This window comes from Stegodyphus dumicola, chromosome 6 (assembly GCF_044657685.1).
Source record: "Stegodyphus dumicola isolate Sdum_Otavi_A_Nest chromosome 6, ASM4465768v1".
Classification (NCBI taxonomy): domain Eukaryota; kingdom Metazoa; phylum Arthropoda; class Arachnida; order Araneae; family Eresidae; genus Stegodyphus; species Stegodyphus dumicola.
In genome coordinates, this window is record NC_140773.1 from 175864787 (window position 1) to 175882175 (window position 17389).

Consider the following 17389-nt stretch of genomic DNA (forward strand, 5'->3'; position numbering starts at 1 on the left):
TGTTTTGCTTAATTTCTTCTGATTTAGGAGGTGGAATATCTGCACCTGATATATGATCAGTTACTAATAATTCAACTTCTATTCTAGAATCGGGAGAACTTCTATGTTCTAAAGTTAATTTAACTACGTCATAATTTTTTTGGATGGGAGAAGTATTCCCAAAAGTGTAGACAGTCAATTTTTCTTTTCTTATGACTTCGAGGTTTAACCTATCCGCTAACTCGCGAGCACAAAAGCTTTTCATACTTCCACTATCCAAGAGAAGTCTGGCAAACACCTTTTCCTTAGCTGTTTTAACTTTTATCGTGCAAGTCTGTAAAAGAATTGTATTATTTGCATTATGTGAAACGGCCGAAACAATTTCTTCTTTCAGTTCCTTAGTTTGTGTATCATTTTTCGAAATTAATATACTATCCTTTTTATCACTTGGTGTATTTTTAACTATCGAACTGGATTTAAAACATACGGCTTCTGAATGTTTACCTTTGCAAATTTTACAAACTTTAGTTTGGCGTTGCCGGCACTGTGAGATTTTGTGTTTAGGGGCCAGGCAAAGAAGACAACGCGCTTGTTTTTTTAAAATATCTCTCTTCTCATTAACTGTAAGGCATAAACAGGACTCTGAGTCATGGTTTTGAAAACAAAAAATGCAGTTTCGATTTGATGACGCGGCTGCCATAAATTCATGTGTAGTGACAGTTTGTTTATGTTTCGGCGTCGGTGGATATCTGTTAATAACTTTCATTTCCGGGTTTGATTTGCGTGGAAAGGATAACGAATTAATCTTTTCTCGCGATTCTATTTCTAATCGGAGAAAGTCTAGAAATTTGTTTAAATCATAGGTTGAAGGATTTTCAGTATTTGTACGATGAAATTCTAAAGTTATATCGTTCGGGACAATTTTCATCAAAATTGGAATAAACATGTTGGAATATGTTTCTGGTTTCACACCGAATGCTAAAAGGCTTCTGACTTGAACGTTAATTGTATCATAAAGTTTTCGCAATTTTGTCACTTCACTTGAACTTTGAACGGGATTTAAATTTAAGAGATTAGAAATGTGTGTATTGATAATAAGGTCACTTTGGCCGAATCTATTTTTAAGAATGTCTATAGCAGAGTCATAATTAGCCTCTGAGATTGAGAGACCTTCTATGGCTGATGCTGCGTTTCCACATAAATAAGTTCTCAAATAATTAAATTTTTCTGTCTTCGAAAGTGTAACATTGTCATGAATAGTGACCTTGAATGAATTCCAAAAATTCATCCAATCGTTATAATCTCCGGAAAATTTGTGAATTAACAGTTTGGGCAATTTCACATTGCCTTCAATTTGTCTTTTGGTTTCAACTTCTGTAGATGAATTATTTAAATTCGTGTTGATATTTTGAGTATTGTATTTCCTTAAATAGCGGTTGATTTTAGACTTCGTTATTATTATTTTATCGTTATATTCCATAGAAGTGTTAATATCTGAATCTAATTTTGATTCATCTTCAATCAAATTTTGTATTTTTTCATTTAAATCATGTAATTCCGTTTCTTTACTATTTAACCATTCCAAACAATTTTCTAACTCTTCTTGATTTTCTTTTAAATATTCATCTACATTTTTAATAATTTGAGTTACAGAAGCACGTATATGTGCTCGATTCTTAATTAGTGTCTTCTGTTCCATTTTAATAAATTATCAAAGGAGACTTACCGTGAGAAGTCTTCGCTTACAAAGCTAATCCAAAAGGCGAAAAACACAAATTTTCAAATTAATCAGATTCTTTTCTGTGACCGATGCACCATTATGCAACGAAAGTTCTATATCAAAGTCGAATCACTCATAATCCAAAGGACGAGATGCATGGCCTGGAGGGTTTTCCATAAATTTTAATTAAACTTAATATTTACATATATACAATGTAGGCTAAAATGCCTGAATCGAATATTTAATGCTCAAGAGGCAAGAACTGAATAGTTCCAGCTTAAATCTAAATCGAATTCTATTGCGTAGTGCATCGAAATTCTACCTTCAAGAAGAAGAATATTTTTTCAAGTCACGTGTTCAGAAGGGGAAAGGTCAAGTAAGCCAATAGATGGACTCCTAACGCCATCTCTTGGCGATATCAAAGAATATTCCTTAACAAGAGTACAGTGGATTGATTGGAATTATTAGGAAGAGCACTGTGGTTATGCAGCACTTTTGCATTAACCGGCCATGAATGTATCTTATGTTAATTCCAAATAAATATTTCTAATTCAGTGGCTACTAATTATCTGTACCAGCTGTGTTACCTGGCTTTTGTTTTTGGGTAGATATCTATTATATTGCAAGTGAAGGTACAGTGAATATTAGATAACGTTTGATCATGGACAAAGTAATCCCCATTCTGCCAAACACTTTAAAAGAGCTGATAATATAATACGAAAAGTTAAAAGGAAGACACGTAATGTTAAAAACATTTCACAGTTTTTGCCTCTGCTTTTAAAGTTATAAATCGAAGTCTTATTCTTGAAGACTGGTTTCAAGACATTGCAATGCTGTCTCAATTGGAACATTAGTAAATAGTGATTTATCGTAGAAGCAAATACAATTGAGAGCTGAGGAAAGTTTACTGAAAAGAAAAACCTACATGGAAATTTTTACAATCTGAGTATAGTTAAAAAGTAATGGAAAACATCTACAAAATATTTGGATAAAGGATAAATTGCAATTCTTAAGTTACAACAAACTATTGCTGAAGGAGTTCAGATTTTGTGAATTTTTGGAAAGGCATAAAAATTTTAGCACGTTTGCAGTAGGTGCAATAAGAGATTTTTTAGCTAACTTGGGAATATCTTGCATAATAACTCAACAGTGCATTTAACTTTCGTGCAGGATTAACTTCAGGATTTTAGGAATCGAGCAGTACGGTTTTCACATATCAGTTTTGTGACCCCAATGTGTGCGCATTTATTTATAGCAACGATCTGGTCACCTTTATCAGTTTTGGAAATAACAGTGTTAGTTTAGAATTAATTTCATAGGGCCTTATTTTCCTTTTGCTTGTAAATTATTATTTAAATCAACCAACTATTATAATTGGGATTTTTACTATAATTTCTCCTTTGTGTTTCTCTCGCCAAAATGTAAATGAGATAGTATTGAAATTGAGGTTTTTAGATTTTAAGACACAGCGTATTTTTGGCTGCACATACACTCTAAGTTTAAATCTACCAGCTTTAATTAGTTGTAATTATTCGGCTTTGCATTAAATTGTTGGCTACATGCTGATTTTGACGCTCGCGTAGAATTATCGAGCCAGCTTCGAGCAAGATTTAAATCGTGTAGTCTTTGACCTATTTGTGTTAAGTTGCCTCACCACGAATTGTAGCTGATATTGGTAGCACAAGAAAGAGCATTTATATACTAATTCCTATTTAATGAAAAAGGTTATTAAAATTTTATCACAGCTTATATTTTCTTCAAACCTAACGCTCATTCGCTTCATGTCTACTGAGGTTATTAGTTCTATGTGAAGTAAAACCTCATATGCTTTAATTTAGAAATGAGCGACATTTTATTTAAGTTTACAGTATAAGTAATTAAGCAGCTGCGTGTATCTTTCTTAGATTTTGAAAATTTTTTTTCAATTTAAACACTTTTCGACAGAAGCAAGTACCGTATTTTACGGCATATAAGACGCACTTTTTTTCCTAAATTTGGTCTCAAAAAAGTTACCTGCGTCTTATACGTGAAGGACACAGGTTAACTTTCAATAGTGAATGCTATTTTTAGCCCGGATAAAGATCTAGACACACATAACTTTTTCTACATCTACATGTGTGTGGCCTTCTAAATAAGGGTGCTTCTTATATGCCAGTGCGTCTTATATGCCGTCAAATACGGTATTTAGAGAGCATAAATTTTATACATTTGTGAAAAATTGAAGTTATATTGTACAGATATTAGGTTTTTTGATGCAGGAGATATGATTAATGAGCAATGCCTTCGCCGGAACTCGAATCTGGACCTCTCGAATACTCGCCGAGTGTGCCATTGTTACACGAAGGAATGCTAGAAAGAAGGACAGAATACCTCCCTTTTAAAGGGCTATTGGGAATTAGGGAACCCAGTCACCAAATCGTAGTGGTGACGAATTATTGCTCACCAATTTTTACTTCGGACGCCAATGTAGAGTCATTAGGTTATTTTAAAGCAGAGTAGTGAAAAATGTGCAATGCCCTCGCCGGGACTGGAACCTGAACTTCACGAATATGAGCTGAGTGTGCTACCGTTACACCACGAAAGAATGCTGGAAGGAGGAAGAAAGCAACTTATAAATATTTTTAATACATTCATTTGAATTATGTTTACTTGAACTAGTTAATAAACTATTCCGTTGTCTGTAGCTATCCAAATAAAGGTCATTATTTTTATATGATGCGTCTAAAAGAAAATTTCTGAGAAAATTATACTATAACATCCAGGGTAAATTTCCTAAGCAAAAAAATTCTGAGAAACAGAGTAACTGTTTTAAAATTTTTATAGACTAGACTCGCATGCATGCTGAATTTAATTAAGAATACTTTTTCAGGATTATATCTATATTTCTGCGTAAACCCAGAAAATCTACAGTAATTCACAAAGAATCCTGATAAAAGTCTCGAAATATTGCATACGTGACCTCTCTGCCATAATTTTAAGCCTTCCTTAAATTCTGATGCAAATCGATTAACCGAGGACTCATATTTAGACACCAGTAGCTGAAATTTCGCCATTAAAACTAATCTAGTGTCTGAATTTATAACATAAATATAAGTTCAGAGGTAATAAAATGTCAAAATTTTCATCGTGTTTCATCATAAATTGCTGCCGGCTAAAGAATTAAAATAAATTATCTAAGTACAGTTAAATGAATACATTTATGTTAACGAATAAATTCAGAGTCTTCAAGCTCAACATCAGTAGCATTTGCAATAAATAATGTGCATGAAGCATCTAAACTCGGCCACATCTAAGCTTTACAATTGCTTCGAGGTAAATTTTCTCAGTTTACGCTTGGTGAATACAGAATAAATTAATTACCGGCTATCTGGAGGATTTCCTACGCAAAATCGGGTACTAATTTACATTACAAGTGGTTAAAACAATGAAATCCTTTTAGAGCCAACCCGTTCAACTACCAGAAATAAGACCCCCAGCACCCCCTTCTAGCTCTCCATGGTTTCCCTTTCGGTCACTTTGGTAATCTTAATAATCGTAATAGTAATACTCTTAATAGTTGTATACGAATAATATAATCGTTTCTAAATAAAATGATAATATTTAAAATTCTTCACAATACAGAAATGAAAAATATGCATTTAAGTTCGAAGTTTTTTTTCTAAATCTCTTAAAATGGTTGGGTGAAATTTATTATCCTTTAGAAAGCTTTTAACTTGAAATTATTAAGAAGTTATAAATATTATATATATAAGGCTTATAAAGGTTTCAGACGAACTAGCAAGAAAGAAAGCGAAGAAAAGAATATTATACATATATATTGGCAGTTATAAACAGTATAAAATTATTGGAGAAGTTAAGCAACAAGAATCAGCATGTTTGTAAATTTTGCAGGACTAGTTTCGAAAGTTTAACTACAGAACTATCCTCCTCAGCTGTCTAAGTGTAAATGAACGAGATAGAATATGGTAATAAGATAAGAAGGACTGGAAAGAAGTCAAGCTACTGGTGTCATCTATTGATGGAACAAGAAAGCTAAAACAATATTTCTTGGAGGGCTGAAGGTAAAGATGTCTTGGAATTAGTGTCGTTAACTAGAACAGAAAGATTTTTTTTGAATGTGAAACGCCTCTAGAAAATCTAACTCATCAATACAAAATGTTTTTGAATAACTTTGGCTGCAGAAAAATGGAAAGTGTGATTTTTCTGCTGACCAATAGTGCTGGGAAAAAGAGGGTTTCAATGTTTCCTTTCTCGTAATATATGTCTCATGTTTTTTTACGCGAAATTTTAAGGCTCTCTATGTTTGACCAATGTAAATTAAACAACATTGGCAAGGTATCTCGCAAATATCCCAGGAATTCATATTCGGAATGGGATTCTTAAGTATGAAAATGGGAATTTTAATGATAGATTGGAAAACCGACTCGTTAATTTAAATTTCTGTGAAATACGTGCAATTTTATAACTAATCGATGGAAAGAAAGGAATAACAACAGACTTCTTATAGTTTCCCTAAAACGAGAGGGTGCCTTTTGATGTGCTGAGATGAGAATTTTTTAACCGTTTGGTCAATAATGTCAGGTAAAAAGCATGGAGGTAAGCCCCTGTCAATAGCAACTGCTTTTAAGAAATTTAGTTTTGATCAAGAGCCAATTTGGAGGAGCAAACTTAAAGTGCATGAAAAAAAAAAAAAAAAAAAAAAAAAGAATAAAATGAAGCTAACTTCTGTTTAGTCGAATGACATTAAAACAAGTTAATAAGGCAATATAGTTTTTACGTTCTTCTTATCAAATAAAATGATACGTTTTATTCTGTTACAAAAAGATATTTTTTTCTACAGTTTTGCATCTAAACAAATCTAAGTTTTTTTATACTTTTTTATACGGTTTTTAATTCACTCATTTTATCATCGATTTTTAACTTGCTTCGAGTCGCTGTCGAAGCTATCCAGTTTGAATTTTGCATTTTGCACACTCACATTTTATGGACAACAGTTTTGTGGTAACGAAACGATTTTTTCAAAATTCGATTTAGATTTTAAAAATTGAATATTTAATTGATTTTTCCTACTTTTAAAGAACAAACTAAAAATCTCAAAAAATTAATGTTTGTATCATCAGATAAAGCAGGAAAAAAATCTTTTAAATGAAATCTGCACGAAATTTTTAACATTACACCTAATCATTTGGCGAATTTTCCCAAATCGCTCAATTTTTTTCGGCTATTTCCTTCCATTATTTTAAAATTTCAGCACCTAAATTTTTTTTTATTACAAAGTTTTGAACTTTTCACAGATAATAAAACGAACTCTTCGTCTTCTTTTAAAACAAACAAGATAAAAAATATTAATTATTCGGTTTTCTACATTAAAACAAAATCAACAATAGGAACTAGGGTAAAGATCTCCTTTTCCTTCGTCATTGCTTCGTAACGTTATGTCAAGATCAAGATATCACTGCGTTATAATAAAATCTACCGCATCATTTAAAATTTTTTTCATTTCATAAGTTTCTGTACATTTTTCTCAATATTTCATTTTAACAGCTGATTTTCTTAATTTTATTAGTGATGCATAATTTTATATTCTTTTATAGACCTTCAGGACTCTAATATCCAAAAGATTTGAAATTTTCAAGGCTATGAGAGAAATTTTTCATCTCTTCTAAAGGAAGAATGGTAAAAAAATACAAATTAGGAGATTTCTAGAATATTTTTAAAAAAAAACTAGCTGCATTTTTACAAAGTTTTGTTATTTGTCACAATGGTTAAACTTTTGCCATCCATTTTTAAGCAATTCCCTGGTAAGGTATTGAGCTCGCATTTTGCCCACATACTCGTTGTGAACGTCAAACATTAAAAAGAATAAATGTGCTTCAAAATTTGGCTTAGGTTTTCCATTTTAATGTTTAAGCGATTTTTCGCACGTATCTTTGAAAGGGAACAACTAAAACTCCAAAACTTCTAGTAGCTGCATCATCGAACAAAGCGGACAAATCCTTTAAATGAAGTTTATATGAGATATTAACGAAGTTTCCGACTTTTTGGTAAAATCGGAGGATGGTTTTCGATAATTTGACGTAAAAGAATTGTTGGAAGTAAAAGATCCTTCAAAATGATCATAATAATCAATAATCCTCCTAAAATGATTTTCCTTTGAATAATTTGGTTGATAACGTGTCATTGAGGCTAAAAAGATGAAATTAAAAATAAATAAATATGGTCCCCACAAGCAATCTGGGCAGCATTACCTGGATGGCTCTGAAAGCTGCGAGATGAAATTCATCCTTCTTCTTCGCGTGAGAGTTAAGGCGCTACGACGGTTGCGTGGACGATGGAGCTTGAAGTAATTGCCTAGTAACCAGAGACTCTAAAAACCCTTTCAATGTGAGGATTACCACATATGCGATGTCACACCATGCTACGGATTTAAATTTTTATCTTACTTCTTTTAATTTTTCTATGTTTCTTTTATTATCATTAAAATACTAAATCTTAACACTGGCGTCATCTTTATAGTAAAGTAGAATGACACCCTACCATAAATAAATCAAAATCTGGAAGTGTTTAGATTTTAACAGTCATCCAAAAGCTTTTTTTTAAATTTTTTTTTACGCTCTTCTTGAGCTGACATCTACCAGCCTGCTGTCGCACTTACTCTTACTAACCCATTTCTTATTGTCTTTTTAGCTTTATTATTAAGCACACGTTCTCACTTATGCCATATACAGTTCAATAGTAAAATCACAGAAATTTAAAAAGGAGTATACGCTTAACGTTCTCGATGCGGTGTTAAGTGAAGCATATATATTTAAAAATTTTTTTTCAGACTTTTTCTCAGTTCATCACATCAATGTTCAGTTATTTAGGAAGATGGCTTGCTATTTTTTTTGTCTTTGTATTATTAAAGTTTTGTGCGTTAAATTTATTAATTAAATATCATGTTCTTTGCATTTACACCATTCAAATTTCAATTCAAGAGAAGAATCACAAAATATTTAAAAACAGCATAACCCTATAATTTTCAATTGACAGTCTCGCGCGCTGAAGATAAAAAATATTTTATTCCGCACTGTTTTGCCACTGCTCACTTTCGAATCATTGAGTTTCTTACAAAGTATGAAATATAAAATTCGAAATTCAGTATTCGGACTTTCACGTGCACATGTTCGGGTAGAGAACTACGTTATTCGAAATTTGATGACCTTAAGGTACCATCGTTTTTTTCACAATGCGTGGAACATACATACATGCAGATTATGCAATATTTAATTTCTTTGAAAATAATGCAGGGAGATAATGTTTGTGGCAACAATTTGGAAAGTGAAACAGCCGTTTGTGGACGACGTAAAATCCCATTTTGGAGCTAAAAATAGCCCATTTGGGCTAATTCAATTTTGGGGTAGTAAAACGCTTTTATTATACACTCATAATTAAAACTCATAAAATCAGTAATAAAATAAAAGAAGAAAAGCATTTTTCATACAATTTAATGGGAACAACAGATTAAATAATACTCTTTAAAAACATTACCTATAATTTTACATCACAAAAAAAGCATAAAGATAATGGCTTATACTTTTGACAGTGCTAATCGATTATTCGATTTCGCTGTTAACCGCCAAAAGGCTTTTTATTCGTGATACAAAGTTGTAGACGAATTCTGTAAAGAAAATGATTTAATCTACTGATCCCATTAAACTACATGAAACATTACTTTCCTTCTTTCAGGTCATCAATGATTTAATGAATTTTTAAGTAAAAGTTTATTTTATAAAAACTTTTATTTTTTTATTTATTGAAATAACCTCATATTACAACTGCAGCCGGAAATTTGACACCACACATTTTCATTTCTTTGAAAGCCAATCAGATTCAGTAAGAAAACAAAATATCATTGAATCTGGATATTATCAATCCTATGCCGTTTTTTATAAATGAAGGTTGTAGTCAATTCTCCAAGATTTTAATTGGTATTTTTAATTAATTTTAATTTGAAAATATAGCTCATTTTATGCATTCACTATTCTGATAATCAAAGCAATTTGTTGGAACAAGTAATGTAAAAGTTATGATTCTTCTTTTAAACTAAAATATAATTAAAGATCTCAAATGTTAATATACCAACAAAAGAGAACTTCTTTTTTTCATTAAGTGTTATATTTTTTAAAACCATTCGAATATTACCAGATAATTTCTGTAAGACTCATAAAGGCCGCTATCTCTTGAGGGAAATGGCCATCTGAATTCAACTTACTGGTTCAATTCAGACTGCCTTGCCGGTTCTCGAAATTCGAGACGCACTTAAGACGCTTCCAATATCTGAAATTACGCGCACGGCTATTCTAATGCTTAGACGCATCTTCAGGTTTCTTATATATAACGGAGAGTAGCTGCATCATTTGAAGCGCGCTTAGGAAACAAATTCATTCGCTGCCAGCTGTCATTTATCGATTATTCCAACTGAAAGTCTGGCATTGATCTCTTTGAACGCAGTCTATTCTCATTACTAACAAAACAACAATTAAAACTCTCCCTTCAGTTGTATGAATGCATATTTCATGCTTAACATTTAAAACGATATCTGGATTTACGATACGAGAGTTTAAAATGTGTGCGCACATTTGATACACTTTTATGCTTAATTATATTATTCAATATTTTCGTGAATAATCAGCATGGAAAACCTCATCACGTAATCTCTTAACAATAGAAACATTTTTCGAAACAATATTTTGTTTTAGTTACGTATAAATACAAACATTTAGCTCTTCAATTTGTGTACGGTCCCTGAATATGATTTTCGATTTTTAATATCAGATGCAAAGTAAATACAAGGACTAGAGTAACGTCCCGTTCACCTGGAATCGAACCCAGTATTGTTCAGTGACTTTAACGCTCAGCCGCTCTTGGGCCATATTTTAATTGATAATTTAATGGATAAATGCAATAAATATAAAAGAATCGAAAGATTTCATTAACTGCGTATTGGTTACATTTAAAGGATATGTAGTATATCAACATCATATCGTAGGAGGGGGTTACACAAACTCAAAAGAATCGCTCTTCTCTCCCCCCCGAAATAAAATCCTCTACAGAGGGGGGGGGAGGCAATGAGACAAAAAAGGTTAGAAAACTATGTTAGCAAAGCTAACTGTATGAATGCCTGCATATATATAAGCAGCGCTTTCAATATTATAAACTTGATTGCCATATAAAGAGTAATTAATACCTGTAAACTATTTTTCTAAACATGCACTTCTTATTATAAGGGAATATAAAACGTTTGAAAAATGAATCGAATTCTTACAACTTGTAGTTTTGTATTTATTTTGTTATCCATATTGAAAAACATTTATTTTATAATTAGAGATACCCATAAAGGCAGAAATAAGATTGCTTCATTTCCTTGGCATCTTTAGCTACATGCGCTCGGAAAAACGTATTCAAGAGGCATATGAATGTTGTGTATTTTTGGTTCGTTCATAAAGTTCTGGAGAAACACGGAAGAATAAAAAATAATTTTATAATTTTGTTTTCAAGAGTTAAGTCAACAAAATTTATAAAATATTACTTCTATTAATGTTATTTTAATGCTTCAATATTTAAATTAATACTCATTCATGCAAAAAAATTATGGTTTTGTTTTATTGATTACTCTCGAATCAAGAATTTAGTAGATAAATTAACAATATGGTTGCTCTAAACAGAGTATTACTGCCGTATTACTCAATGAGTAAAGTGTGCATGCGATATCTGAACATGCATTTCTGTTTCTAATTATTTTGAACAATTCAGCGTCGGTTCCTGTGAAAGATACGAAACGTCCATAAATTTTCCCAACATGAAATTAATGCGTGTAGAATCTTACCATGTGTGCCATTTTTCCCAAGAGCAACTGCGCATATTCTCCTGCTCCTGCAGTCGATATTAGAAATGGATTAAGTTTCAGCCTTGCCAAGCAGTCAGCCACGTTGCGTGCGACACCACCTGTTGTGCTTTCCACTTTACCATCCAGAGTCCGACCATCCATCTAGAAATTAAGCAAAAAAGATTTCAATCTCGGCAGCTGTTAAGTGGAGATAACATAAAAGATGAGACAGTTAACACAGCGTGGACTATTAGTTCTATAGATGAGATTCGTCCCCCACCTATCCAGATGAATTATAACAGTCGACAATTGCATATCATTCATTTGAGTGTTAAGAACGGCTTGTGACCAGAATATATGTGTCAGATGTAATAATATTGGAATAGTAGGTAAAGAATTGACTTGAAAGCTCGGTTAACGAAAGTTCAACTTTTAAGTTGGACTAAAGCACAACATGTTAATTATTTCTATGAAAGGGAATATAAATTAAGTTTCTGTGTTGGTTCATATATCAAATGCGCATGTTATCGAAGAAAAAGATGAAAACTAGAGCATATTTATGTAGAAGGAAAAATACATCGGAAAGTATGAAATAATATCTCTGAGATAAAATCGAATTTGAAAGATTTAGCATAATATGGCAGAGACACATAACATGCCTACCTGTCATTGAATATGTGGGGAATAATTCATGGTATACGTAATCAACGTTGCTTTTAAAATGTTTCTAAAGAATGATGCACTTCGGTTTCTTTCAAAATGTAATCTTAATACAAAAATGTATACCTTCTAAAAAATATTTGCGATCCTAATTCGATTTTGCTTTGAAAGGTTCAGATGAATGATCTCGACGGAAAGCTGTTGAAATACATACAAAGAAGCAGTTAGACATTAAAAATATGGTTAAAGGCGAAAACATAGCAGCAAAAACATCACGGAAGAAAACATCGCGAAGAAAACAACGCAAGGCGAAAAAGTCGTGGTACAAAACATCGTGGGAAAAAAGAAAGCTAAGAGAAAACATCGCAGTTCTAAATCATCGTGGTATAAAATATCGTCATCGAAAATAAAGCGATTCAGGAACTTCGCAGTTTAAAAACATCGTCGTCTCAAAAGATTATCAAGGACATTTCTATTATTTATTTCTTCCGTAGTTACCTATTCAGAGCAATGCTTTGAGGAAAATTCTGCATTTCGCAAATGTCAATTCTAAGTCTACTAAGTAACTAATTTCCAATATATCACAAATTTATTACAATTATTGAAGACTCAAAGCTGGATTTGAATATGGCTACCTTTTTGATGAAGTAACATTTAGCTCAAAGAAAATTTGTACTCTATTCAAAGTTCTAAAACTTTTACAAGATCCAAAATAATAGGCAGCAAATGGCACATGATTTTTAAAAATAATGATTATAAATGCATGAAAATTTAAAAAATAATTCTTCGGCGTGTTATTTTATCTTAATCTTCGTGTTACTTTATTTTTTGTTGTTTGACTTCTAAATTAATATTCAGATGTCAAACAACAAAAATCAGCGTTTTATTTGTAAATATTTTTCACAGGACTAGTTTCGATGGTTTTACCGAATCAATATCTTCCAGCTACTCAACTTTTATATTTCCTTTCGCAGCTGAGGATGATGGTTCGGTAAAACCATCGAAACTAGTCCTGAGAAAATTTGCCAAATATAACTCTGATTTTTGTTGTTTGACTTCTAAATTAGTTCTTATGTGGTTTAAGTTCCTGTAACCTCAGCATACTATGAAAGAATTTTTAGTGTCATGGCAACTAAATGGAGAAATTAAAAAAACAGAAGTTCGATTGAGCTTATAAAAATTTAATTATTTATAAATTTTAATTTGTAAGAAAACATTCAGAATTCAGAGAAAACAATAAAAGGCTGTATACACATTTTTAAGTCTGCCAAAAAAATAAAAGCAAATACAATTTTAAAAATTAAAAGTTTAATTTACTTTTAAAAATTTCAATTTTAATTAAATTTATTTTAAAGCTTTTTTACATTTTTTTAAATTGAATTCCAGTGATTGTTTTCCTAAGGCAATTTTGTGTTTAATGAGCTAATATATTATGATTGTTTTCGCAATGCATTTTGGTGTTTAATGAGCTGAAACATCTCAATAACAAAGCTTTTTTTATTGTTTTCGAAGTCTTAAATTTTTTATTAACATAGCCATTTAATTTAAAATTGCGTTCCAGTATAGTAATAATAAAAACATATTAAAATAGGTATATTTTATAGCAGCCTTTATTGTGACTCGACAGAGATGACACCCTAGAATAATACGCTTTTATTTATTTATTTAGCACTGATTATTATGTTTTTATTTTTTAGTGTTGCGCTTGATGGTATTCGTTTTGAAAATTTTCATCTCAAATTCAAAACATATTTTGAAACAAATTAACATTTCCATTTTCGTAAGTTTTATTTCCAGCATATTTCAGGAATATTGCATTTCTGCAGCGTATCATGTTTTCAGTACTATTTCTAACCCCTTTTTCTGCTTTCCTTCATTTTTGCAGACCGTTAAGAAAGTTTCTGAATTTGTATACTTTTGTATTTCCTTTAATTAGTTCCGTATCAAAACACGAACAAACAAAACAAAACAAAACATTAAGCTCAAAATAGAAGTTTTATTTTCATAGCCATTTCAGAAATTAGTAATTTGCAGCAATAACATTTTAGAACGGCATAGAAACATATCTATGACATTGAAGACGAGGAAAAAAAAAAGTTTTGCTCAGTTCGTATGCAGTAAAAACGTATACTCTCAGATTGAATTTGATTAATGACGGCAGTTATTCATAGACACAAACAGCAAAAATAGCGTCACTTATATACGATGCATCAAATGTATGTTAAAAGTAATTAAATCTATAATATGGAAATAAAAAATACCAGTAGTTCGTAACAAGAGAAATTTTCATCATTAATATTTTATGTTTCCGCTGTGTACATATATATATATCCACATATATAAGTTTTCATTAAACATGTTGAAATTCAGTTTTAATAAATTAAGACTATTACAATAAATTTCTTACTTTAATTAAGAACATTAAAAAGATTTTTTAAAAATGTTTTTAAATTAAAATTAATTTTATTTCAAAAACATTTTCGATTTTTTACAATCCTTAATGTTTTACAATCCTTAATAATTTGCAACCATTTTTTCACATTACTTTACAGTTAACATTTTTACAATTTATACACATTTTTACAGTACTTCACAGTTAGCAAAAACATTTTTGCAACAATACACACATTTTACATTACTAAAAGTTTACAGAATAGGTTTTTAAAATAGATCTAACAGATAGCAGTGTGCTGTATTGGCCGAAACCGCTACGCAAACCCTGTGTTGGGACACAGGGTTGGAATGAACTTCAAACTCAAGTTTTAACAATAAAATGAATTTTAATAAGATGAAAACCTTAACAGTTGCATATCTTGACAATATGGAACTTGGATATATTTAGCCCCGTAATTTCAGAATTTTGTTACAGGAAAAATGCTCTAACGTATTATATACGAGGAATGATCGTTCTTAGCAGGCCAACATGCCCATAGCTCTAAACAGTAAAGTTGTTCCCTCTTCTCAGGAAACCACCTTATATATCTCCCTGTGTTTACTTGCGCTGAACTCCCAGGGGGAAAGATTCTTTCACTCATACATAATAAAGTGTCCATCTCTTGACCCTGATGAAAAGACTTCTTTTATCTCTTTGTCCACTGAAGTGACCTTCGAGGCTGCAACCGGAATCATAAGGCAAAGTATTTCACCCCTGATTTGAAAACTATTGCACTCTGAAAACTCATCCTAGACAAAGAACCTTTATGCCACCTTATCACATAAACTCTAATTCGGGCAACATTACCTGGCTACTTCAAGAGCGACCTTAACATGATACAGAGGCCTTCCTTAGTTGACTGTGCCGGCGAGGCGCCAACCCACCGAACAACCCGCAGGGACTTCTCATGTTCATCGCCACAATCCATCACACTGAGGGCTGCTCGGGAAGCCGCCACCCCGGCACAGCGCTTAAATCTACATGAGAGCGTCCCCACAGCGAAGGCAACGGACACGACAGTACCAGTACGGTCCCTGCCAAGCCCGCACCTACCATAGGATGGACCTATGGTTCTAGTCCTGTGAAGTCTGATTATATACCTAACAAATCGAAGCTGGCAGAACACAAGTCCAGCCAGTGGTCTGGAAGAACTCCGGGTCTCCTCCCAAAAATGGTCGGTTCCAGAAATTCACACCACTCGATTCCCTGGGATTGGTTGCTCAGGGTCATTAGCCTATACGAGCCAAGGCCTGGACCAAGGCACCGTTTCCAGCGGGACCATGAGCAGGCTGACGCTGAGCTGTGGGAGACGCACGCAGGTGAACCTGAAGCCATTCCCACAGTCCCTGCCCATCGATCAAACGCCGGGTCTCCTGCCTTCCGCCAACACTATGATGGTTCCAACACCGAATACACATGGAAAGGACATCTAAAACCGGAAAACAGCGTCTTTCAGGCGGAAGTTACTGCTCTCACAGCAGCGGTACAGCATATACTCAACAACAATATACAGGTATCTACCATATACACGGACAGCCTTTCAGCAATAAATGAAATAGAAAATCAACACCATGTATCGCCGAGCATCATTAACTTGCAAGACATCCTGCAGCATAATCGTCACACTAAAATTACCATGGTCTGGGTCAAAGCCCATGATGGCAACCAGGGAAATGAAGCAGCTGACCGTTTGGCTAAGGATGCTGCAAGCAATCTCGAAGCACAAGAAATAAATATTCCTGCCCCACCATCCTATCTAAAGCGTCATTTGCAGGGACAAGCAATACGACAATGGCAAGAAGAATGGACTAATGCGGAAACAGGGAGGCGCACCTATGAGCGTATTTCAAAGGTATCAACTGACCGCCTTATCGCCATTGCTCCTTTGGTAAACTACATAACAGGTCACGGGCCGTTCCCGTCTTATTTTCATCGACATGGGATATCAAATACAGACATCTGTGCCTGTGGAGAAGACGGAACGCCAGACCACTACCTATTCAGGTGCCCTCTGACAAATACCATGCATCTTTTCATGCCCACGAGCAACATAACTGCCTACCACCGACTGATAATAAAGCACAAGGGAAGCATTAATGCAATATGTAAAATTATAAAATTTATCGCGGCACTAGGTCAGGATATCTGCCAGCCCATTTAATCAACATAAGGTTTTCCACTGCATTTATCCAGGAAACTACAATTTGCACACGCATACCTTATATCTTATACCTAAACAGAACTTAAACTGGTTTGAGAACTCTTGCACAATAGCAAATATTTAATGAACTTTAACGCTGTCATGTGTCCTTATTAGTTCTATACAAGCACAGTATTATGTGCTTTTGTCAGTATTATAACGACTCTGTAGCATGCCTTCCTATAAGCATCATATCAGCTCTCCGTATCATATGTTTCTATTAGCACTTATTACTCATATACTATCATATGTATCTTTGTCTACCTTAATATTTATTTGCACAATGTGTTTTATTCGTATTATATCTGATTTGCTATTAGTATCATATCAGCTCTGCACCATGTATATTTATTGGCATCATATTTACTTTGTACCAAGTGTATTTACTCGTTCTTCACCTGTACTGCATCTACTCAGCACCATGTCATTTAATTAGCTCTATATTTGTTCTGCATCATGTATATACATTAATATCATATTTGCACTGCATTATGTGTTTCAATCGTATGACAGCCTAAGTTCGTGCAC

The 17389-nt window shown here is 32.9% G+C and overlaps 1 protein-coding gene across 1 annotated transcript in view; it reads right to left on the reverse strand.

The window, feature by feature from the left end:
* LOC118198469 (uncharacterized) overlaps positions 1 to 11753 on the reverse strand; it is a 281839-nt gene extending 270086 nt beyond the window's left edge. Inside the window, exon 1 of the mRNA XM_085819191.1 lies at positions 11568 to 11753. Within this exon, the coding sequence (XP_085675317.1) occupies positions 11568 to 11729 (162 nt within the window). The 5' untranslated portion in view covers positions 11730 to 11753. The remainder of the gene's footprint in view (positions 1 to 11567) is intronic.
* Positions 11754 to 17389: the final 5636 nt, after the last annotated feature.